General features: G+C 42.0%; 1 protein-coding gene across 1 annotated transcript in view; it reads left to right on the top strand.

The window, feature by feature from the left end:
* The window catches only part of SMC6 (structural maintenance of chromosomes 6), a 317,112-nt gene extending 292,926 nt beyond the window's left edge, over positions 1-24,186 (top strand). The window contains 1 exon segment of the mRNA XM_029595951.1: positions 23,690-24,186. Coding sequence (XP_029451811.1) covers positions 23,690-23,816 — 127 coding nt within the window. The 3' untranslated portion in view covers positions 23,817-24,186.
* Positions 24,187-24,929: the final 743 nt, after the last annotated feature.

Raw genomic sequence — 24,929 nt, 5'->3', positions numbered from 1 at the left:
CCCCCCTCAGCCGTCTCTTCTCTGAGCTGAACAGCCCTAACCTCTTTAGCCTTTCATTATAAGAACATAAGGAAGCTGTTCCATACCCTTTATCATTCATTATAAGAACATAAGGAAGCTGTTCCATACCCTTTATCATTTTGGTCACCGTTCTCTGTACCTTCTCCATCGCAACTATCTTTTTTGAGATGCGGTGACCAGAATTGTACATAGTATTCAGGTGCGGTCTCACCATGGAGCGAAACAGAGGCATTGTGGCATTTTCTGTTTTATTCACCATTCCCTTCCTAATAATTCCTAACATTCTGTTTGCTTTTTTCACTGCTGCAGCACACTGAGCCAACGATTTCATTGTGTTATCCACTATGATGCCTAGATCTTTTTCCTGGGTAGCAGCTCCTAATATGGAACCTAACATCATGTAACTACTGCAAGGGTTATTTTTCCCTATATGCATCACCTTGCACTTGTCCACATTAAATTTAATCTGCCATTTGGATGCCCAATTTTCCAGTCTCGCAAGGTGGTCCTGCAATTTATCACAATCCACTTCTGATTTAATTTGTATCATCTGCAAATTTGATTACCTCACTCATATTCCTTTCCAGATCATTTATAAATTACTTGCTTTCAGCATAGGAAGTTGCCAAGACTATGTGAACAATTATTTACTTATTGTAGGAAGATGTGCATACTTTTGTTCATTTGGTCCCTCAGGAGGAGTAAAGAATGTTACTCCTTTAGGGCAATAGGGGAGAAGTGCGAGGACCATTTGCTCCTTTGTGCCTATAATACATTTGAAATTGCAGTGTGAGTGTCTGCCATGGCTCCTACAAAACAACATGATTATTCAGTTCAGGCAGTGATGGCAGGTAAGGACCAAACTAGCCTAGCCAGTCTGCCCAGTTTAGATTTGTCCAATTTGAGTACATTCACTTTGAATAAATGCACATATAAATCCCCTATGCAACGCAACTCCATATCTCTCCCTCCCTCCATGTATTCTACCTGATCTTCTTCCCACCACTGCTTTCCATATATGTCCCCAGCATACCTAAAATCTGTTATAGTAATGACCTTCTCCACTTATCTAATAAGCTATGTCAGGTTTTACCATCTTCAGCTTTTTCTTGTCAGACCAGTTTTTAAGCCAACACCCAAAGCTCTTTCAATGTCTTATTATCAAGTTTTGTAATTATTCCTATTGCCAGCAAGGATATTTATTTTATTTATAAAAAATTTTTATCACCTATTAACAATCCTAGGTGATTTCCAGAAGGACATTCACAATTCTAAGTACACATTAATCTTAAGTTGTAAACATACCAATAAATAAATTTAAAGGGTTCATTAATAGCAACGGTCATTAAGTTATAAATTGTAGGCTTGTGCAAATTTGAAGGCTTTTAACATATTTCTAAAATTGTCAATACTGCTTCATTTTTAAGTTGCTGTGGCAGTGTGTTCTATAGTTTAGGCCCTTGAACGTGTAAAAGACTATCTCTGGACTCTTCCAGACATATCAGCTTAAAAGAAGAAATGTCAAAGTTTAATTGTGATCCTGAAGGAAGAGGTATGGCTGGAGAGTACAACTTCAATACGGCATTTACGCTATGTGGGACAATCCCTTTTATTCCCTTGCACACTAGCATAAATGTCTTGAACTTAACTCGCCATCCCAAAGGTAGCCAATGATGATTCATCAAGTAAGGAGTTATGTTGGTGGATTGGAATTTGTTCTGTTATTCTCATAGCAGAGTTCTGAACATATTATAGGGCTCGCATGGTATTCTTTGGCAGGCCTAAATACAAACAACTGCAATAATCAATTGTGGACACAACGAAAGAATAAATCACGGTTTTATGATCAGTTATTTAAAAAATGGCAAATTCTTCTAAGCAAATGTAACGTAGTAAACAGATTGAACTTTTCTTAAACTGCGTGCGAATTGATCCTTTACTTTCTCCCCTCTCCCCCCCCCCTTTTTCTCGAACCTGCTCCATCCCCCTCTCCCTGTTTATTGTAATTTCCTCCTTTCGCAAGTTTACTGTAAACCGGCGTGATGTGCCCGCACGAACACCGGTATATTAAAAGCCGTTAAATAAATAAATAAATAAATAGCCTAGTATCCAAGATAAAACCAAGATTTTTAACTTCCTCCCTAATAGTTGAAATGCCATCTATTTCTACTTCTTTTGGAATTTCTTGGGGAAATCTTGCCATGTATAAAATCTTGGTTTTAGACACATTTAAAACAAATTTGTTGGGTTTTTTTTGTTAACCATTGTCTCAAACACTTCAGACATACAGAGATGTTTTTGCAAAGCGTTGCTGTAGGTTCCCAGAGGATGTGGTTAGTGCAGTTAGTGTAGCTGGGTTCAAAAATGGTTTGGATATGTTCTTGGAGGTGAAGTCCATTAACTGCTATTAATCGTTTCCTTAGGGAATAGCACTGCTATTATTTGCATCAGTAGCATGGGATTTTCTTGGTGTTTGGGTACTTGCCAGGCCCTTGTAGCCTGGTTTGGCCTCTGTTGGAAATAGGATGCTGGGCTTGATGGACCCTTGGTCTGACCCAACATGGCAATTTCTTATATTCTTATGGATATAAAAAATTGAATATAGTCTACGAATATTCAATATTCCGCATCCAGTTCTGTAAAGATATGACCAGTAGGGGCCAGATAAACATTAAACAGGACTGCCAACAAAAAAATCCCTGTGTCATAATTGCTTTTAGTTTAAAAGGACCTGATAATTTATTAGGAAAATCAACCTGAAAACTGCAATCTTCTAGAAATGAAGCCAACTACTTCAAGACTAAACTACCTATGCCAATTTCTCTTAAACAAGACAACAAAATGCTATGATCAGCAGTGTCAAAGGCTGCTGAGAGATCTAATAATACTAGAAAAAATTCAGTTTGAGTCAAACCTGCGCCTTAACACATCAAATAAGTATAATAGTTTCAGTACTGTAGCCTGCCCTGAATTTAAATTGCTGAGTGTATCTAAGCAAGAATGTGAATCCAAAAAATCGTGTAATTGGTTTAGAACTATTTTTTCTAAAACTTTAGTAACAAATGGTAAATTTGAGATAGGACTGTAACTAGAAAGGTCATCAGAGGGATGATTCGATTTCTTTAGAATAGGCTTAACATATGCCATTTTCAGACACATTGGAATAATTCCTTCATTCAGCGAAAGATTAATTAAATGAGACAAGTAAGGTACAAGTTCTTTCCTCAGGCATTTTAGTGATATATTTGAGCAGTCACTTAAAGGGCCATAATTAGATTTTAAATTCCCAATAACGGTGGATATTTCGGAAGGATTGGTTTATCAAAGGAATTCCCATGAGGCTAGCTTTAATTATGTGTCTTCAATTATTGGAGAATTCACGTGTGGGAGTGCAGAAATAGTCAACTTTGTCAACAAATAAATTGTCCTATTTGATTGCCCTATTGAGCCCGTTTAAAAAAAAAAAAAAATTAAAAATTAAATCTTCCCATGTTTATTGAAATTTAGTTCCTCCATGCTGGTCACCCAATTCTCTTGAAAGCTTGATTCTGTTGTACAATTGCTGTTTAGGGTTGTAATCATCACTCCATGTAGATTACCCCAAAGCTTTCTTGGAGGCGTGATGAATTATACTACTGCTGTTTTGGGCTGTCCTGGTGTTCCATGCAGGATATAAGAAATTGCCCTGCTGGGTCAGACCAAGGGTCCATCAAGCCCAGAATCCTATTTCCAACAGAGGCCAAACAAGGCCATAAGAACCTGGCAAGTACCCAAACACTAAAAAGATCCCATGCTACTGATGTCAGTAATAGCAGAGGCCATTCCCTAAGTCAACTTAATTAATAGAAGTTAATGGACTTCTCCTCCAAGAACTTATCCAAACCTTTTTTGAACCCAGCTACACTAACTGCACTAACCACATCCTCTGGCAACAAATTCCAGAGCTTAATTGTGCGTTGAGTGAAAAATAATTTTCTCTGATTAGTCTTAAATGTGCTTCTTGCTAACTTCATGGAGTGCCCCCTAGTCCTTCTAAAATCCAAAAGAGTAAATAACCGATTCACATTTGCCTTGGAGAGTTTCATTTTCACCTTTTCTGCAGCAATTACATTTGCTCCCAGTAGGCTTCAGGGTGAAGTTTAAAAAGTATGTAACTATTTTTAAAGTGGTTCATAAAGTTTCCCATGGTTTGAGGAGTAAGATTGAGGACTATGCGCCTTCTCGCCCTATGCGTTCCTCTGTGCCCTCTTTGCAGGTTACATAGAATTAGATCTAAAGCTTTTTCTGTATGTGCAGCAATATTGTGGAATACCCTGCCTATTGGAGTGTGTCAAGAGACTGACTGCTTTTATCAATTTTCTAAATTTTAAATAGTTATTCCGGGAAGTATTTGGAGCAAGCAGTAAAGGAGTTCAATTGTAATTTTAGTTTAATATGTAATTTTATTCATATAGTTGTTTGCTTTTTTAATTTTAGTAATGTTTTATTTTGTTATTTTTTTATGCTGAATTCTGTGAGTTTATTGTAATCCATGTCTGAACATCGGGAGAACACGCAGAATAATAATTTTTTAATAAATAAATACAATCTTCTTGACAGCCCCATGCCTCTCCCTTCTAGATAGGTTTTTTTTTATTTGGAAAGAAAGCACACAGTGTGAGAAGGAGGGCAGGCTGCCATGAGAATTGAGTGTCTGGGTGCTTTCTCTCTGTTCCCATCTTCACAGACCTAACTTCTCATAGCACTTGGCTCAGAGAGAGGTGGAGGCTTGGGGAATGGAGCATAAATTTAGGCCTGTGGAGAAAGGCGGTCTTGACCTAAAGAAGAAAAGACTGGTGGTGTCTTCAATGCGTGTTTTGCTATTCCTTGTAGCTCGATGTCCTAAACGTATACATAGTAGGTCATGCCAAACTTGTTTAGGATGTTGTGGAGGCAAATAGTACAAATGAGACACATTTAGAGAATATAGTACAGTTAATATGTAAAACTAATGGAATATATGTTCATCACCCAAGACTCCCATTATAGGCAAGAATGTAACGTTTTTTGTTTAATTGATTAAAGCTTCTTTTTAAACAGTATTAAGGGCTATGGGAGGACCTGGCTGCAGTCCAACCCCAAAGAGCCACAGGAAAGCCTGCCTTGTCCTCAAGAAGTGCCGTTCTCAGCTAGCATTAAGCATCTTTTTTTTAGTGTCTGTTGCTCAGGTATAAGGGTATTCTGTGTGCACCTCTTTTTTATACCATCCTTAGCTTTGTAAAATCAATCTGAATACTAATGAGTTTGCCCTGCCCCAATTTCACCAGCTGCTTGAAGGAAGGTTAGAGCCCTTCCAGGACAAACCAGCTTTTTAAAAATCATTTTCTATATAAGGCTTACAATGATGTAGAAGTGCATTTATACTATGCTGGATACTCCAGCCAGCTGTGGATGTACAGTGAATACACAGGTTTAGTGCATCTGTAAACCATAGCTGCTAATAACTGGAAGGTAAGTAGCTGGCTGTACATGTGCCTTGCTTCTTATACCCATACAAGCACCCTCTGTTTCCACTGCCAGATAGAAGATTCTAGGCCACAAAGGACTTTTTCATGTTATCCATTTTTGGCTATTTTTATGTTATAAATGTAAGTGCATATTAAGTAGAGAAGTGTTTTTAGTAAGTAACATGTACATTTAATTTTTAGTTGTTGAAACTAAAGGACTTTAGCTTGAGAATTCATTTTTTTAAATTTTGGTGGCGATGATTACAACACTTTTAAATTATGCTTTTAAATTGCTGGCAGGTGTGCCAAGAAAGGCCAAGTTCTTTCAAGAAATTTTGCGTCTCAAATTTTTTTCCCCTGTATACCAAATTTCAGAAAGTGTGATTTCTGAGATGAATCAAAAATAGTGCAACCTTAAATCAGAAAGTGTTAGATATTTTCTTCTGCTTCTTAGTATTCCAGATTTTTCGGTTTTTACAATGAAGTTCTGTACTCAGAAATCTGTTGTAAAAATCCTGTTACATCAGCATATTATTGCCATAGAGATCAGAAAGGTAACATTTTAACCCAGATTATTGCCATACATGGTGATATCTAGTGCACAATATCTTCATGGCTGCAGAGTATCCATATTGACATTGGTGTCGGTTATGAATATGCATGTAATATATTTGATTACATAAACCATGTTCTAATAAGCAAGTTCCTTTTTTTCTGCTGTATCAGTCCAGAATGATTGGGTTTAGCCCGTCATTTAGCTGATGGAGGCAGAGAACATTCTTTATTACTTTTTACCTGTGGCATCACTGTTACATCCATTTTGCACAGTCCAGATTGAACCAGTATTCTGTCTTAATGGTCTGGCCTATGATTTGAATTTAATGTAAAAAAAATAAAGGAGAAATGTTTGGACCATGTATCTGTAATTTTTACAGAATAGTGAGCCAACATTTTGTTATGCTTCCATTCCTATTAGACAGTTCTTGGTGAAAAAATAAAAATAAGCAAAAGGACCTTTAAACGTCAAAAGGTAAGACTTATGAGTCTTCAGCCAGTGAGATTCAAATTGTTTAAAAACAATTCTAGCCTTCATCTCAGAGATTATAAGGCCATTTTAAATCTGTTTGTCAAATTATTGTCACTGTTTTGCTCCCTGAGGCAGCAACAGAATAGTCTCGATCATGGGTGCCGGTCTCTGGGGCAGCCCCAGTCCTCTCCCCTCCTCCCGAAGTGCAAAAAAAAAAAAAAAAAAGCGAAAAAAAGTAAGTCGCTTCACTGTCAGTCTCTTCTTCCCTCCTTCCGGAGCAAGGCTGCTTTTCGCGCCCTGCTCCGGGAGGAGGGGAGAAGAGACTGACAGCGGCGAAGCAACTTACTTTTTGCAACCCCCGATCGGAGCTCTCCTGCCTCCCGCTGGCGACTTACTTTTTTGCAGCCATCCGGCCATCTGGAAGAAGGTATCGTGCCCTCCCGGGGAAGATGGATGCCAGCACGGGGGAAAGCGGCCCCTGTGCATGCAATTGGCTGCTCAAGACGTGACGTCACGACGTTTGGCGTCACGGCATGTGACGTCACGTCTTGAGCAGCCAATTGCATGCACAGGGGCCGCTTTCCCCCGTGCTGGCATCCATCTTCCCCGGGAGGCAGGAGGGAGGCAGGGGAGCCACGATACCTTCTTCCAGATGGCCGGACGGCAGCAAAAAAAGTAAGTCGCCAGCGGGAGGCAGGAAAGCTCCGATCGGGGGTTGCAAAAAGTAAGTGTATTCACTATGGGCCGGATTTTAAATGCCCTGTGTGCCGGCGCGCCTAAGTCCCGGGGCTTCGTAAAAGGGGTGGGGAGGGGGCGTGTCAGGGGTGGGACCAGGGGCGTGGTCGAGGCCTCCGGACCAGTCCCCTGGTCGGGTGATGGTGCGCCAGCAGCCCGCTGGCGCGCGCAGATTTACATCTGCTTTCAGCAGGCGTAAATCTGCCAACAAAAGGTAGGAGGGGGGGTTTAGATAGGGCCGGGGGGGTGGGTTAGGTAGGGGAAGGGAGGGGAATGTGCGGGGGGGGGGGGGGGGTGGTGGAAAGAAAGTTCCCTCCGAGGCCGCTCCGATTTCGGAGCGGCCTCGGAGGGAACAGGCAGCGCGCGCGTATCTTATAAAATCCAGCGTACTTTTGTTCGCGCTCGCGCAAATTTATAAAATCTGCCTCCCTATATCTGGTAGTGGCCTACAAGGGAATGATCGAACTCTTGATAAAGTGAGGAATTTCTGAGTTTCTTAAAAGGATGATTTTTTTTTAAGTGTGAAAGTGGGAGGGTTGGGAAATACAAACACACAAACTTCTGTTTGCTGCCTGACTTTGACTACCTATCTACCTTATAAATGGGCCATGACCGACGGCCCGCAAATGCGCAGTAGAGCACAGCTCTACTGCGCATGTGCGGGCAAGGACGTCGGTCTTAGCCAGCGTCAAAAAAAAAAAAACCATGGCGGCGGCGGTGTCGGGGGGCAGCGGTGGCGGCGGTGGCGGCGGCGGTGTCGGGGGGGCAGCGGCAGCGGTGGTGTCAGGGGGCAGCGGCAGCGGCGGTGTCGGGGGGCAGCGGCAGCGGCGGTGTCGGGGGGCAGCGGCGGCGGCGGTGTCGGGGGGGCGGCGGCGTCCGGTGGCAGCGGGTGGCAGCGGCGGTGGCGGCGAATGACGACGAGGAGCGGCGGCAGCGGCGGCCAGTACCGAGGGAGGGAGGAGAGAGAGAGAGAGGGAGGGAGGGACGAACTGAGGGAGGGAGGGACTGAGTGGGGGGAGGGAGGGACTGACTGAGTGAGAGGGAGGGAGGGACTGAGTGAGAGGGAGGGAGGACTGAGTGAGAGGGAGGGAGGACTGAGTGAGAGGGAGGGAGGGACTGAGGGGGAGGGAGGTAGGGGGTGGGGAAGAGTGAGAATGAGGGAGAGGTGAGAGACAGGGATGTGAGTAAGTGGAAGGGTAAGAAGTTGTGGAGCAGAGAAAAAGGGAGTGGAGGAGGGCTGAGGGAGATGGGATTGAGACAGGGTGGGGAGTGACTGCGGGAAGGGGAGAGAGGTGGGAGTGACTGAGGGAAGGGGAGGGAGGTGAGAGTGAGGGGAAGGAGGCAGTGGGAGACAGAGAGTGAGTAAGACTGAGGGGTGGGAAGGGGGTGAGTGACTGAGGGGGAAGGGGGAATGAGGGAGAAAAAGTGTAGGAGGGTGCTGTTTTCGAAAATGGACCGAAAACAAAAATGTAATGTAGCCCGTTGTGACGGGCTTAACGGCTTGTTTAAAATAAAACACACTAAATAATATACCCCAATAGTTGACTTCTTCCCAATAATTTCAAGTTTTAAAAATTTCTCCAAGCAGTACTTACTGATTTTGTTTTTATTTTTTTTTTTGCCAGCCACAAGCAAGGTTATCCACTGAGAGGGGAGGATCACCTTGCTATTGGTTGAATCATTTAAATCAACAATTTTATTCGCTTTTTGTACAGTGGCCAGTTTGCAAACAGCTCAAGCAAATCACTGCTCAGCCGCAGATAAAACTGACCTGTTGATCCATCTGTTTTGAATCCTGTACCTTATGTCAAAATGGGATCAGTCATATCAGACAGCATTCTATGCTTTGCAAACAGGATTTTATTTATTTATTTATTTGTGGTTTTTATATACCGGACTTCGTAGGATAACATCAGTTCGGTTTACTTTATAACTTCAAAATCAGCAAAACAGAGGCTTTACATAGAACTTATAGGAAAACAGTGAATAAAACAAAATTAAATAAACTATATAATGAACGAGGCTTAAATAGAAAAACTTACGGTAAATAGAGGTTGAAGGAGGATGAAGGAGTAGATGCTTCATCTCCTGCACTACAGATTCTTCTGGAGCATTTAGCTTTCTATATGCGTAAACCTCCAAGGAGTTTTAAAATCTCAAAAGGAACTTGTAAAAAAAAAAAAAAAAAAAAAAATCCCTTAGGCAATAGATCTTTCTATTGTAGGCATGGAGGGGGAATTAAGAGAACAATTTTGATTCTCTGATAGGAAAGGAAAATTTTTCATGAGGAAAGATGTTTTCTATAATCCCCCTGTTCCATAAAGAAGTAATAAGCAATGTAGTAAAGATTTGGTAAATAAAAATAGAACATTGTCACAGACAAGAATTCATTTAAAAAAGTAAAGTTGTTTCACTCTGTAAAAACTAACCAAAACAGAGTGCATTTGCAGCCAGCTTGATCTGCAGATAACGAAGATCTAATTATTTTTTTTAAAAATGGCTATGGAGTTTAATATGCATGCAGGATGTATGATGCTGAAGTCCCACCAGCAAAGGAGGTGTACAGCTTTAAAGAGCACTAATGCAGGGTGCAGTCAATAAGAAGGGGAAGGGATAGCGGAAAGATATAGGGCCATCAAAACTTGGCACAAGTCCATTGAAACCAAGGCATGGCACAGGACATCAGAGCCAGTATATGCCGCATGTAAATTAGTGCCAAAAAGTTCTGCGCAGACACAATCGATGCCTGAAGCATGACAGTGTTGGCGCTGAAATACAGTACTGTATTACAGGTCGGCACCTAAGCAGTTAGTGCCAAAAAAAATGGCACAGTAGTTATATTGACGCTGAAGGCTCGGCACAGAAGTTATATCCATGCGGAATGCATGGTACAGACATATGGGCACTGAAAAGCAGCAGAGAAGTGTGATCTTTGAAAAATGATACAGATTTAGGGGAAAAAAAGGCAAATAACCAGAACCGAGAGTGTTGAATTACAAATTCTCCTGCACATTTGCATTCAATGGTCTGAAAGAAAGCACCTTTCTATTCCATCTTATGGCCATGCAAGGTGAATCTGCTTCCTTTATGGGGGCTGGTGGTGCTACTGATACCATGCTATCCTTATTAAAGATAAATAACTAGTTCTAAACTTCTGCTGTATGTAATTCCCACATCTTTGCTTCCTTTAGAGTCCTCTCTGTACCTTAGATCTTTTCCTGCCAAGACAGCTTCTATTCAGAAATCATTTCTCAGGTCACTAGTTTTAAATGGGCCCTCCATTATAAATAAGCTATGTGTTCATGGCTTTCGTGACAGGAAAGGTGTTGGTCTCCAGAATTCTGGATTACCTGCTTTGTCTGAATGGCAGAACAGTCTCCAATTACAGTATTAATACCAGAGAACACAAATTAGGCAGTTTTGCAAATAAATAAATAAAACTTGAACGTCTAGCACACATAGGGGCAGATTTTCAAAGGCTACGCGCGTAACCTGAGAAAATATGCTCCTGCATGCGCAGAGCCTAAGTCCCGGGGCTTTCAAAAGTGGGCAGTCAGGGGGCATGGTGGTGGTCCGGGGGCGTATCAGGGGGCACTCCGGGGGTGGTTACCGAGCCCCCCTCCGTGTCGGGGGTTCGTGCACCGGCAGCCTGCTGGAGGCAGGTGTAAGAAATTAAATAAGGTGGGGGGGGGGGAATTAGGTAGGGCTGGGTTAGATAGGGGGAAGGTTGGGGGGGGGGCCGGAAAAAAAGTTCCCTCCAAGGCCGCTCTGATTTCGGAGTGGCCTTGGAGGGAACTGGGACAGCCATCGGGGCTCCCCTCAGGCTCGGCGCGCACAAGGTGTACATGTGTGTGCGTGCATGTTATAAAATCGGGCGTAGATTTTTTCGCGCCGGGTTGTGTGAACAAATCTACGCCCGCACATAAATTTTAAAATCTGCCCCATAGTTTAACCTGCAAGAGAGTGTTCTTCAGTGAAAAATTAGGAAGGAGTTTATCAATTCAATAAGCCACCAAAGAAGGTCATGGCATATACAATAAATTGTACCTAATATCATTTTTCTGTAATACCACTAGTAAAAATAAATAAGTATTTTATTTTCATTATTATTATTTATCTACTCCACCTCGGAAAGATACCAGAATGTTGATCTCAACAAATATCATATTCTAATTAAGTCCAGTATCATGCATATGACCTCATTATAGGATGATGATGATAAACTTTTATCAGTGAAGAAAGTCTGTGTATAGCATAGGGCTATTTCATCTAAATTCCAAAACATCAGCCAAAGCAATCTCAATCAAAGAATAACTTGGATTAAACCATCCAAGCTCAAAGTGCTTGTTTACAATATGAATTTAAAAAAATGGCTGAAACTCCTTGCATCTCGGTACTATTTAGAGAGACAGTATAAGAAATAATTAAGCACCTAACAGATGAATGTCACCTGTCCTATTCTTATCTCATAAAATGATTATTTACAGAGAAGCTTCAAATAATAAACTGTAAGGTAAGGCAGAGAGATTTCTATGTGACAATACTACAGCAGGGGCATATATAATCATGCAGGGCAGAATCTGCAGTCGAGAGACAGCTGTCGTCACAAATCATTATTTCCTGCAGTTCATATCGAGTAAATAAAAACTTACAGGCTGCTTTCCAAAGCCAAAATCTTCACAATTCAGTTGAACAGGAAATCCTTTAGTTCTAATCAATTTGCAAAAGGCAAATATGATAGTTTTTCTGTAAAAGCAAGGATTTAGGCATTGACAGGATAAAGGGGAATTCGTATATGTTTTTTCTCTCCATGTCCCCTTGATGGGACATAAAAAAAAAGAAAAAGCACAGGTGGTACTAATGCTACAGATTTGGCTCAGGAAGCCACGTTATACACATCTAATGAGATTAAGTATCTGTCACCCTCTGAAGTTTCTAGGTGCCAAAGGTTTTCTAATCGAAGGCACAATATCAATGATGAACCAGTTTCCATTTTTAACTTTAGAGAGGTTAGATTAGTTAAGAATGACTATTTGTCCTCTGTGATATCACCCCTGTTATAAGCAAAAATATAAAATAAAACCAATTCATTAGCAAATATTCATATGTGGCAGTCTTTCGAGTCATATTGCAAAGCTTCATCAAACTCATCTGGGCATGGAGATATTTCTGCTATTTTAGCCTTCATTCAGAATAGGTCTAGAAAAAGGTTTAGCACACAATTAAAGATGCAAGTGTCTGTAATATCATTTAAGAAGGGAAGAGCCTAGTGAAATTCTTTCTTGAAGAGAGTTAGACAAAGCACACCCTAAAGAGCAGTTTTATCCACAATGGATTGTAAATTTGGTCATGAAGGATTTAGTAACGGCACCTTATTGATCCTATTAAGAGACAATGATAAAAGATATCTTAAAAACCGTTATTTTAATATCCAATACTTTGGTGGTGGGCAAATTAATGGAGCGCTGCTGAAGGAAAGGATAATGAACTATCTGCAATCTGGTGAGGTGCTTGGATCCAAGGCAGGATGGATTCACCAGAGGAAGATCCTGTCAGACAAATCTGATTGATTTTGATTGGGTGACTAGAGAATTGGATCGAGGAAGACCACATGATGTGATCTACTTGAATTTCAGCAAAGCTTTTGATACAGTTTGGGAGTGAGCTCCAAGGTGGTCACTCCCAAACTGGTTGACCAATAAAATACAGCATGTGATGAGATCACGTGATGTGGTGAGCCGGGAAGTCGTTTCCTCCCTGAGCTCTGGGTGTCCGCTCCCACAATCACACATCATCTGCTAAAATCTGCGATAGAACTTACCCAACCTTCTTGTGGGGCGAGAGCATATGTCCATCGTTCGATATATGCAGAAATCGCCTTCAGCTATGGCTGCAAAGGGCACTAAAAAAGACAAAGAAAAACTGCGAAGTGCGGATCCCAAAATGGCGGCGGGGCCCGACCCGGTTGGGGACGGCACTCATACAAATATAACGCTGGCCGACATCAAGGAGACGGTTAAAGCAGCACTAGACGAAAAATTTGGGGAGAAAATCGCTGGGATAGAGGAACGGCTCACAGAGGTATGCTCAGCTCTTACTGAACTTACCCCCCGAATAGAGCTAGTCTAGGGCCGTTTGTCGACTCTGGAGGATGATTGCTCAGCGACCCCCTCGACTCTAACGGCGCATGATGCAAAAATTAAATCCCTCGAACAAAAGCTGGATGATCTTGAGAACAGGGATCGCCGAGCTAATCTGAGGTTTTTGGGATTTCCCGAAAGCGTCGCAGAACATGAGCTGTGCACACTTCTTGAAAGATGGCTGCCGGAGGAGTTCGGCCTGCCGGCCTTGCAAGACAGACTCGTGGTTGAAAGGGCCCACCGTCTCGGACAGAAGAAAGACGTTGCGACGCGTCCTCGCATAGTGATCGCTAAACTCCTAAATTATCGCCATAAACAAGATATTTGGCAAGCTTATCGTACCAAGAAGGAGGTAACCTATAACGCAGTAAAAATCAGGGTCTTTCAGGACTATTCACTCCGGGTCTCTGAGCAGAGAAAAGCGTTCTCCCCGATCTGCACGGAGCTCTATAATCGCCAGGTACAATTTTCTTTACTTTACCCGGCGAAGTTAAAAATATGGAGTGCTGACAAAACTTACTTTTTTGATACACCCGATGGGGCCCAGAAGTATCTTCAACAGCCATAACAGCCCACAATATGACATGCTAGCCTGACTTGCTGCCGGCTGCACGCGGCTTTATCTCACGATTCAGTGAGCAACACACTGCTGATAAATACCCCAGGGAGGCGACTTAAGTTGGCTGGATTTTCATCGTTTCGACCCCATTTATGCCGCCACCGTCTAAACCAGACTCTGCTTTTGCCTCCTTAGGGGGACTCGACCAGGGAAAATGTTCCCCGCTATTATTATTTTGGACTCTTTCTTTTGTTGTGGGGACTTTTCCCGTCATAGCCTTGGCGTCCGCCCTGGGAGGGCTCGCGGCCGACCGGATATTTTTGCAGCTGAATCTTCCATCGGAATGCTACCCTAATTTATTTCAGGACACCAGCCCTTGCTCCCGTTTGACTGGACTGCGGATGCAGTGTGGAGGCTGTATGATTTCTAAGTTTCATATGCAATTTGTGCCTCTCCCTAAATAGGGCATTCTCAACTGTCTTTCACTATGATTTCTTTCTATTTTAATTGCCCAGACAGTCATATTTCATTGTGGAGAGTTGTTATAACTGTTATGGTTATGGTATTAATGTCTTTAACATGGTGGGAGCGAGACACCCGTACACATGATACTCGTGATCTTCTTACCACTGTTCTAGTGGTTTTGCTGATGTTTACTGTTGGGAAAGGGGGCGGGGTGGGGAAGGGGGGTGGGTGGGGGCCTGCCGGGGACATGGGCATTTAATTAGTTGCTTGCAAGGAACTAACATTCCCATACAGATGGGGAGTGGGGAGGCCAGGCTGGGGGTCTCTCTGCTCACTGATTGGCCAACTTACCAGGGACCAGGGTCCCAGAAATACCGGATGCTTATGGATAATGGATAAAATTTTATCCTGGAATGTGAATGGGATGGGCTCACCCATCAAACGTAAGAAAATCCTCAACCATTTAAAACACCTGCAGGCAGACATAGCCTGTCTTCAGGAAACACACCTCTCGGCCATTGAGAGCGCAAAATTGCGCAGAGATTGGGTGGGCACATGTATCTCTTCAGCGGCGCAGGGGAAGAAGGGAGGAGTTGCGGTATTAATACACAAAAATCTTAACTTCCAGGTCCGGACCCGCATCATTGATCCGGATGGGCGATATGTTTTGCTAACGGGTCTTTGGAACGACACAATAGTCACCATCTGTGCCGTTTATGCACCCAACGAGTATAGACACAGTTTTTTTGAACACCTGGGAAATCTGCTGCTTGCTCATATGCAGGGTACTTTGTTACTTATGGGAGACTTCAATTGTGTTCATGATGCCAGCATGGACCGTAGTCCCCCTGTATTACAAGCTTTACCAAAAAAACTGAAAGGTATTGCATATCTGTGTTCTCAGCTAAGCCTAGTTGACATCTGGAGAGTGCTACACCCAACCGAGAAAGATTACACCCATGTCTCCCGAGCACATGCCTCTCTATCTTGCATAGATTACATCCTGGTCTCTCACAGCAGTTTTGGCCGTGTCCATTCTGCCACCATAGGTACGCAGGTCATCTCTGATCATTCGCTAGTCATACTACAGATAAGCACTGCTCGAGGTACAGACGGGCCCCGAATGTGGCGCTTTCCAACTCATCTGCGACAGAACACACAGTTTCAAACATTCTTACAGGCTAAGTGGGATGACTTTCTCCTGCATAACCAACAACATGCAGACAACCCCCAACTCCTGTGGGAAACAGCTAAAGCTGTCCTTCGCGGTGAAATAATATCATACACACACTCTTTGCGTAAACGATTAAATGCTGACATACTACTACTAGAACAGCAATTACGGTTTCACAAGACTTCTATGATCTCCACTCCGACCCATCCGAAGAAAGAGTACTACAACACCTTGAATCAATTAAACACATTACTACACACTAGAGCACAGCAACAATTAGACAGAGGGGAACAGAAACTATTTCAATTTGGTAACAAGGCGGGCCGGTTAATAGCCAATTTGGTGCGGGCTGAGCGATCAAAGACCTTTATTTCCCAAATGAAAGACGCCAGGGGCACCATAGTGACACAAAAGGCGGATGTTTGCGACGTGTTCAGAGTTTTTTACACCCAACTATATGCTGCTGAGCCACATGAAAACCGATCGGCAGAGAGGGAGTTCTTTCAAGGTATTTCCTTACCCCATCTTTCTTCTTCACAGTTGGAATTTTTAAATCGACCACTTCAACCTATTGAAGTCTCCAATGCTATAGCGGCAGTTCAGCCAGGGAAGTCTCCTGGGCCGGATGGCCTTTCATATGACTTTTACAAAATTCTGCGACAAAGGTTAACAGATACATTAACATCCTTCTATAGAGAGGGCCTACAAAATGATCGCTTTCCGCCTGATTTCAATCTTGCACATATTATCATTTTGCCAAAACCGGGGAAGGATCCCTTGCTGCCGGGATCATATCGCCCAATATCTCTCCTAAATTGCGACCTCAAAATCCTGGCCAAGGTTCTGGCGGACCGTCTCAATATGATATTACCTCTTCTCATCTCTCACCACCAAGTGGGTTTTGTGAAAGGACGCACGGGAAACGCTAACATGCTTAAACTCATAACGGCTATGAAACTGTGCCAGTCTAACCGCATACCAGCATTGGCCATTGGATTCGATTCTGAAAAGGCTTTTGACCGCGTCTCCTGGAAGTACATGTTTTATGCCCTGCGTGCGATGGGATTTGAGGGGACTTTTTTACAGTACATCGCGCTCCTCTACAACTCTCCGATTTCCAGAATTGTGGCTAATGGTACTGTATCGAAGGACGTGCCTATATGTAGGGGAGTCCGTCAGGGATGTCCACTTCCCCCCTCTTATACATATTGGCCATTGATCCTCTTCTCCGAAAGATAGCGGAGTGCCCTACGATCACGGGTTTTGGAGGACCTGAGCACCAATTCAAGATTGCGGCCTTTGCGGACGACATCCTGATTTTTATACTGAATCCGGAGATTTCGCTACCGGAGGTGCTGCGGTTACAGAACCTCTTTGGCACCTTCGCCGGACTTAAAATCAATCACGAAAAGTCTGAGGTGGTGGATGTCATTGGCACAGTTCGTTCTGCCTGGGTGGGCCCTTTTCCTCTCCGTTGGGTTGAGACTGCACTTAAGTATCTGGGGATTCGGATCCCAGTCAATATTGATGATTTATATAAAGTTAACATAAGACCCCTGCTGGTGCAAACCTCCCAGACTCTCGAAAAATGGCAAGCCCTCCCACTGTCTATCAAAGGCAGGATACAAATTTTTAAAATGATACTCTTACCTAAATGGTTGTATGTTCTCCAGATGATACCTCTTTGGATTACCAAATTGGATATGACCTGCATTACTAAGGCGCTCCGCAATTTCCTCTGGAGAGCGAAAAAACCTCGCATATCTATGGCAATTTTGTACAGATCAATTGAGAAGGGTGGGTTGGGATGCCCAAATCTCTTTTGGTATAATCTGGCTTGCAATCTCCGTCTAGTTCGTGACATACTATTCTCTACTTCAATTTATGTCCCTTGCCAAATGTTGGCTTCCTGGTATCATGTTAATGGACTCAACTTCATCCTGCAACTTGATTCCAGCCACCTATCCAAGGATCTTAAGTTGAGCCTCCTTTTGCAAACCTGCCGAAGGGTGTGGCATCGCTTACTTCAGTTGTTTGAGCTGCCTTCCCGTTTAACACCCTTCATCACAATAGCTCACAATCCAGACTTTGGACCGGGGAATCAAGCTTCACGTTTCCGGGGTTGGCACCGGCAGGGGCTACGATACATTTACCAGCTTTTTGACGATACAACTTCACAGCTCCGATCCTTTTCCAACCTTCAGAGCCTTTTTGGACTAACCGCTGACAACCTCTTCGCTTTTCTACAAATTCAGCATTATATCACCAGTCGAAGAGATTGCTTCTTGTTTTCCCCATCATTTCTTACACTCCGGAAGCTTTTCCCAGAACATCCTACTCAGAAGCTGAACATTACATGGTATTATATGGCCCTCTCTCAGTTGGACCCTGTGAACCCACTTCACCAACTTTATAACAAATGGGCTCAATGGCCATCCTTTACGTTGTTAGTTGACGATTTTCAACAGCTCTTTCCATTGACTAAGCATATAAGTGATAATGTACTATTACAGGAAACACATTATAAATTCCTATGGCAGTTCTTTATCTCTCCCTCCAAAGCAAACCAGATCCGCCTATCCTCAACGGCTCTCTGTCCCAAGTGTCGTATACATGAAGGTACCTATGTTCATAGTTTTTGGGAATGCCCATGAATTCTTGTCTTTTGGACTGATCTGGCCCGGTTATGCTCTCTTGTACTGGGCTACACACTACCAGTCGAACCAAACCTCTGGCTATTTGGTTCTTCCTCCATGTTGAATTGGGACCCTAAGCCTCCTTCTATGTTCTATTTACGCCGAGCGGGACTACTGGGGAAAAAAATGATATTACACTGGCTCTCAGACAAACCGCCTTCGGTGGACTCCTGGTTCTCCAAGTTGATTTCCTTGTGCAGTCTTGAATATGCTACAGCTCGGAACACCTCTTTTAAGAAGTTTAAGACCATTAAAGACATATGGGAACCCTTGCTCGCTTATATAAACCCTACCATTCACTCTGGACTGAAATCCTGACTATATACTAAGTTGCGCTTATAGCTCCTGGATGACTTATAGAATGCTAGCCCCGGCAGGCGGGGGAGGGGGGGGGAGGGAATGCAGACATAGGGTATACGAGTTCTGGGAGGGGAAAGGGATGGGATACTCTACAGTATTCAATTGCTCATGTGGATAACTGATTGGTACCTAGTTGCACTCTTATCATGATACTCTCGTGCTGTACCTCTTCTGTACTGTTCTACCAGATTGTTTGGTTTTGTTTGATGTCACTCAGTTAGTACAACCGCTTTGTGACTGAGCATGTTTATTTCCAACCATGTATGTGTGTTTATGTTAAAACGTTAATAAACATATGTTAAAAAAAAAAAAAAAATACAGCATGTAATGGTAAAGGGAACCTACTCTTAAGAACCATGTTAAGTGGAGTGCCACAGGGATAGATTCTGTTCAGTATCTCTGTGAGCGACATTGCGGAAGGGATAGAAGGTAAAAGATGTCTGCCACAGAGTGAACACGCCTGAAGGAGAAGAGAGAATGAAAAGTGATTTAAGAAAGCTTAGAGTGGTTGAAGATTTGGCAGCTGGGATTCAATGCCAAGAAGTGCAGAGTCATGCATATGGAATGCGGTAATCCAAAAGAGCTGTATGTGATGGGGGGTGAAAAACTGTGCATTGACTAAAAGAGGGATCTTGGGGTGATAGTGTCTAGGGATCTGAAGATGATGAAGCAATGTGACAAAGTGATAGCTAGAGCAGGAGAATGCTGGGCTCCATAGAGAGAGAGAGGAATAACCAGTAAGAAAAAGGAGTTGATAATGCCCTTATACAGGTCCTTGGTGAGGCCTCACCTGGAGTATTGTGTTCAGTTCTGGAGCGTATATCTCAAAAAGGATAGAGACTGGATGGAGGTGGTTCAGAGAAGGGCGACGAAAACGGTGTGGGGTCTGTATCGGAAGACCTATAAGGAGAGACTGAAGGATCTGAATATGCATACCCTGGAAGAGAGGAGTTGCAGGGGAAGATATGATACAGACCTTTAGATACCTTCTCCTGGAGTACTGCTTAGAGAGCAGGGGGAAAAGAGAAACTGGATTCAGACGCCAACTGAGGGCCCTGATTTCCATGGTCTGGGAAACTTATACGCAGACATACAGGAAAAAGTACAGGACTACTTCTACAGTCAAGTCCTAAAGGAAACGAAGAATACGTGCATGGGGATAACTTGCTGGTGCGGTGGTTACTACCCATAATCAATAAGCCTTGATAGTTTTGATGCAACTTCAACATTGCTCTCTGCTTCAACGACAGGGGAAAAGGGAAATTGGATTCAGACAGCAACCAATGAGGACCTTGACTTTTACAATATGGGGAACTGATAAGCGTGTGCTAACCTGCACAGAGCAGCAGTTACTATTCTTAACAGAAGGCATGGGATTACTACCCTTAACCAACATGCCTTGATGCTCTTGATGCCACTGCAATATCGCTCTCTGCTTTGAAGGAGGGGGGTCAAGGTTGGAGGGAAAGAGGAATTTGGATTCAGACACAACCACCATTGAGCCATGACTTTTTTACAGTCTGGGGTACTGATGCACAGACATTAAGGAAAAAACACAGGACAACTCCTTCAGCCAAATCTCTAAAGCAAAGCACATCAAGCAGCATTGACTGATACATGGGGGTAGCCTGCAAGGCACGGTAGATACTACTGTGGGAAGCTTGCTGGGCAGACTGGATGGACTATTGGCCTTTTCTGCTGTCATTTCTATGTTTCTGTGTATTTCAGTAATTCAGGCTTTAGTTTATAGAGCTCCATTTTTAAATTAATCTGTGATTGCAGATACAGTTAATCCAGTTTCTTCTTGTTAACCAGAAATGTTCTCTACTTTTCATTTCAAGCAAACAAAAGTTCAACTTACACTTTTAAAGTAGTATGTGTAGGAAAGATTATTCTACACATAGACAATCTTACATTAAACCAGCTGTATAAAGTAGATCCAGTCAGAACTGCAATGGATACATTTGTTCTCACAGGACAAGCAGGATGGTAGTCCTCACATATGGGTGACATCAGGATGGAGCCCAGTCACGGAAAACTTCTGTCAAAGTTTCCAAAACTTCGACTGGCCCCTATTGGGCATGCCCAGCATGGCACTAACCCTGCAGCCAGCAGGGGTCCCCCTTCAGTCTTCTTTTTTCCGCGCAGCAGTAGCCTCACGGTAAAGGAGCTCTGAAGAGATTCCTGACAGGAATTTTCCTCATGGAATTACTAAAAGTTTAATTGCCCCCCAGGGGTCCCTCCTCTAACTTTTCTCAGTCCGCGGTACTCCAGTAAGTTTTTACCTGTTTTTCCGTCTATTACCGTCAAATTTGGCCTTTGCGGCCTTCTGGCCATCGACCGTACCGCGGCTCAATTTTTTGCCATGGCATCGGGGTTTCGTTGGTGCCCGGACTGTACCCGCACCATGTCTATCACAAACCCCCATAAAGTCTGTGTAATGTGCCTAGGACGCTAAATAGCAGTATATATAAACACACTTCCGTGGGTTTTTTCAAATTTGTTAACCATAAAGGATATGATGTTGATGGACTCGGGTTTCCCTTCCCTGTTCTTGATAAAGGTTGTTATGATTGTGCCTGCATAGAGTCAATCTGATTTATTTGCTATTCTTAAACTGTTATTCTTAATAGTGTGGTCTAGTTTGTCAGGGCCGTATATGAGAAGGGATGAGAGATGTTGATGGGTGGTTTAAAAGTTAATTCAGTCTTTTATATTTCATTTTCAGCAGTGATGGCAAGTTTATCCCTTGAAATTCAGAGTGGTTCTACCTTATATAGCTGGTTTAGTGTAATGTTTTTGTGAAGAACAGAACTATCAAGTCCTTCAATTTGTTATGTGCGCTTTGAAATACCTTATATAAGCCCCTGAGGAAGCCAGTTACATAAAGGCCTTTGTAGGTTGTCGAAGTACTGTTCATTAACAGTGGGGAATTTCAGTGCCCTCTGTAATTTGAGTTTTGTTGTGGTTATCATCGCTTTTGGGAGCCTTTCATTTTTGGTTTTTGAATGAATTATTCAAATTTCCTGAACTTTCAATATTGAGCCCTGAATAACTCAATTACAATACTGCTGACACTTGGAACTTTGGATGGCTTGCTGTAGAGGGACTATGACAGAAGGGGAGCATATGTGCTTTATATAGTTGCCCGATGCTATACATTTTTTATTGGGACTTTGTGAGAGTGGTTATATGGATGTGATTAGTTTTTTTTTATGAGAGATTTTGTATAATATTCTTTGTTCACTTTAATTACTTTTTTAAAATATATTTTAGGGTATATTTTATATGTATCAATAAAATTGTGAGTGGTAGACCTGTATATATATAAATTTATTGCATATGTATTATAAGCTATGTAGGAGGTTTCAACCTTCTTTTGTATACTTTACTAATTTATGTTCCCTTATTTTTAATAGGATTAGTGCTTGTTTGTATGTATATATAGATATCTTGCATATTCATTATGGATATCTTGAAAATCAGACTGGCTCAGTCCTAAGGACTGATTTGAGAGTGACTACATTGAAAGATTGTGACACGTGGGTGCTTTGCAAGATTCAAGATTTTGAATCATAGAATGTGTGAAACGTCTTGAATATTTGCCTTCTGACTTACTGCATTTATGCTATGGTAGAAAAAATTCAAATATGACAAAATAAGAGGTTTGTATAGGTGAGAGAGAAAAAACAGTCCCAAGAGCATGGCATTTAAGATTTAAAAAAAGTAATAGTTATAATCAATGTATTTCACAATAATAAAGTTCATTTTACTATATGCAAACATCAAAATTGATACCAGCTCTTAAGAGTTCCATATGTTGTTTACCTCTTGGATATGCTTATTTACCATGGCTTGGCTTTTATTTCGATATTGAATGATTTGGCTTTTTTTTTTTTGGTACCCCTCCCCCCCCCGGCCCACGTTTGAAACATTTTGACCACAAAAACATTTAGGGGTAGATTTTTAAAAGTATGCATGCGTCCATGTGCATGCAGTTCCCAGCACGTGCACATGGACGCACTGATTTTATAACATGCACACCGGATTTTAAAATCCACGCGTGCATGTGCGAGCGGCGCGCACAGGGCGGGACAAATTTTTGCTAACTACACGTGCTGACACAATTGACCCTCCCCCAGTTCCCTACCCCCCTTCTTAAACTCTCTCCTTCTTCCCCTCTCCTCCCTTCTTATTGACTTGCGGTTTTTTTTATTACTTACTGCTGCTCTGGAGCAGAAGTAGTCTGCGCGTGCCAGCCAGCTGCTAGTGCATGCTTCCCTGGAACAGCAGCTAATGGCTGCTGTCCTGGCCGGCCTCCGTCCCGCCCCTCGCCGCCTAGACCATGCCCTCCCAGCCCACTCCCTTTTTCAGGGCCTGGCACTTGTGCTCGTATCGGGACTTACATGTGTGGCTGGGCCCTTTTGAAAATGCGCACAGCATGTGCAAGGTCCAGCCACGCATGTAAAGCCCGATTTTTGCACATGGGCCTTTTAAAATCCAGCCTTTAATGTTGACATTAAAGTTGCCTTCCTTTTGCCAGGTTGACACAGTCTCAAAGAATGTTGATTTACAGTCACATGGCACTGTCTGGCAAATCACAATGTCTAATTTTATATAATAATTGTATATAAATATGTAAGTTTGTGTGCTATTGTATGGAAAGAATTTTCCTGTTTTATATTGTTCTTTTAAATCACACTAGTAATCAAAAATTCAAGGTTAAATATCATTTTATGTAGGAAAAATACATCCGTAATGAAGAGAGATAACATTTGTCTGTTTGTTCAACTCTTTAGGTTGAAATTTCTTTTCAAAAGCCATGTCCAATTATAGAGTGTTTATCAGATGTTTATAGCTTTAATTACTACATAATATAATAGAAGTCAGGACAAAGAATAGTCCAGTTTATTGTATTTTGCCCAAAAGAAAATGCAAATCAGAGCTGATGTGCATTGCAAGGTCATTTGGGCAAGATGCATTGACATTCACTAAGATACATCATTTAAATTTTCTGTGTGTTTAGTTCCCTGCCTACAAGTACCCTTATCCGAATTCTTCGAATGCAAGATCCTGAGCGAGGACAAACGACATTGCCTTTTCTACCACGAAGTCAAGATGAAGAAAATGAAGAGAGAGAATATGTATCTTGATGTTTTCATACTCAGCCTCTCTTTGTATTTACCTAAAGAATGTATTAAAACTAATAAAATATCAACACATTTGATAAATTCTTTGTTCCAGTTTGAAAAGAGATTTTAAGTTGAAGGAGGTCTTCCTTTTATGATCTACAGTATGTGTTTACTTAAAATGTAAATAAAAGTATAAATGCAGCGAATAGCTTTCATTGCTGGAGAAATATTGGAACACAGATTTTGTGATGGTACTTTTTTAAAACTAGCTATTAAGGATTTAAATTTTATGGTTTTCCTTTTCTCATTTTTTTGTTAAATTAGGTTGTACTTAACCTTTTTTTCATTTTTATTGTAAAATTGGCATGCCAATAAAATTTTTATACATCAACTTTACTATTAGTGATTGTATTCAGTGCCATACAATATTTGCTTATCTTTTACAGTTACATCAAAAAATTTGTTAGCCTTAACTCAGTTTCTAACTCAGCTAAATTTTACTTCTTATTGTGAATCATTTACCGGTTTGCTATCCATTATTACATTGCTAGCGGGGGAGACGTTAATGCTATTCCAGCCAAATTTGATTTGTGAATGTATACAGAGTGATATTTGGCATGACTGAAAAAAAAGCTTTCTGAGTTTTTATTATATAATATGATTAGAGGAGCTGTTTCATTTATCTGAAAATTAGTATTTCATCATGGTCATACAAGTGGGTGATAGTACTATATTCAGTACTGAAAAGTCCTAAAGGTCTTAATCACACATGCATAGGAGTTTCCAAACTGACTCAGCCCCACTGGCCCCATCACTTTCCTTTTCTGCAAAGACTTTGGCTATATCAGCTTAGAACCTTCACTGGAACAATTGAAAGGCAACAAGGCTATGTTACCTGATGGGTATGACACAGGACATTGAAGGAGATAGGAGGGGAACACACTGTACCCCTGGAATGCGCTAGTAACTGGCATAATAGCAAATAAATACATAATCCCTGTCAGAACTCTGTTCAGCTTATCAATTGAAACAGCAGAGGTTCCAAGCAATTGGAGAAGAGTAGATACACCCTCTACAAGGGTGGGAACAAGGAGGAATCAGAAAACTACACACTTGTTAATATCAGGGGTGAGT

This window comes from Rhinatrema bivittatum, chromosome 3 (assembly GCF_901001135.1).
Source record: "Rhinatrema bivittatum chromosome 3, aRhiBiv1.1, whole genome shotgun sequence".
Taxonomy (NCBI): domain Eukaryota; kingdom Metazoa; phylum Chordata; class Amphibia; order Gymnophiona; family Rhinatrematidae; genus Rhinatrema; species Rhinatrema bivittatum.
This window is presented reverse-complemented; position numbering and strand designations above follow the sequence as displayed.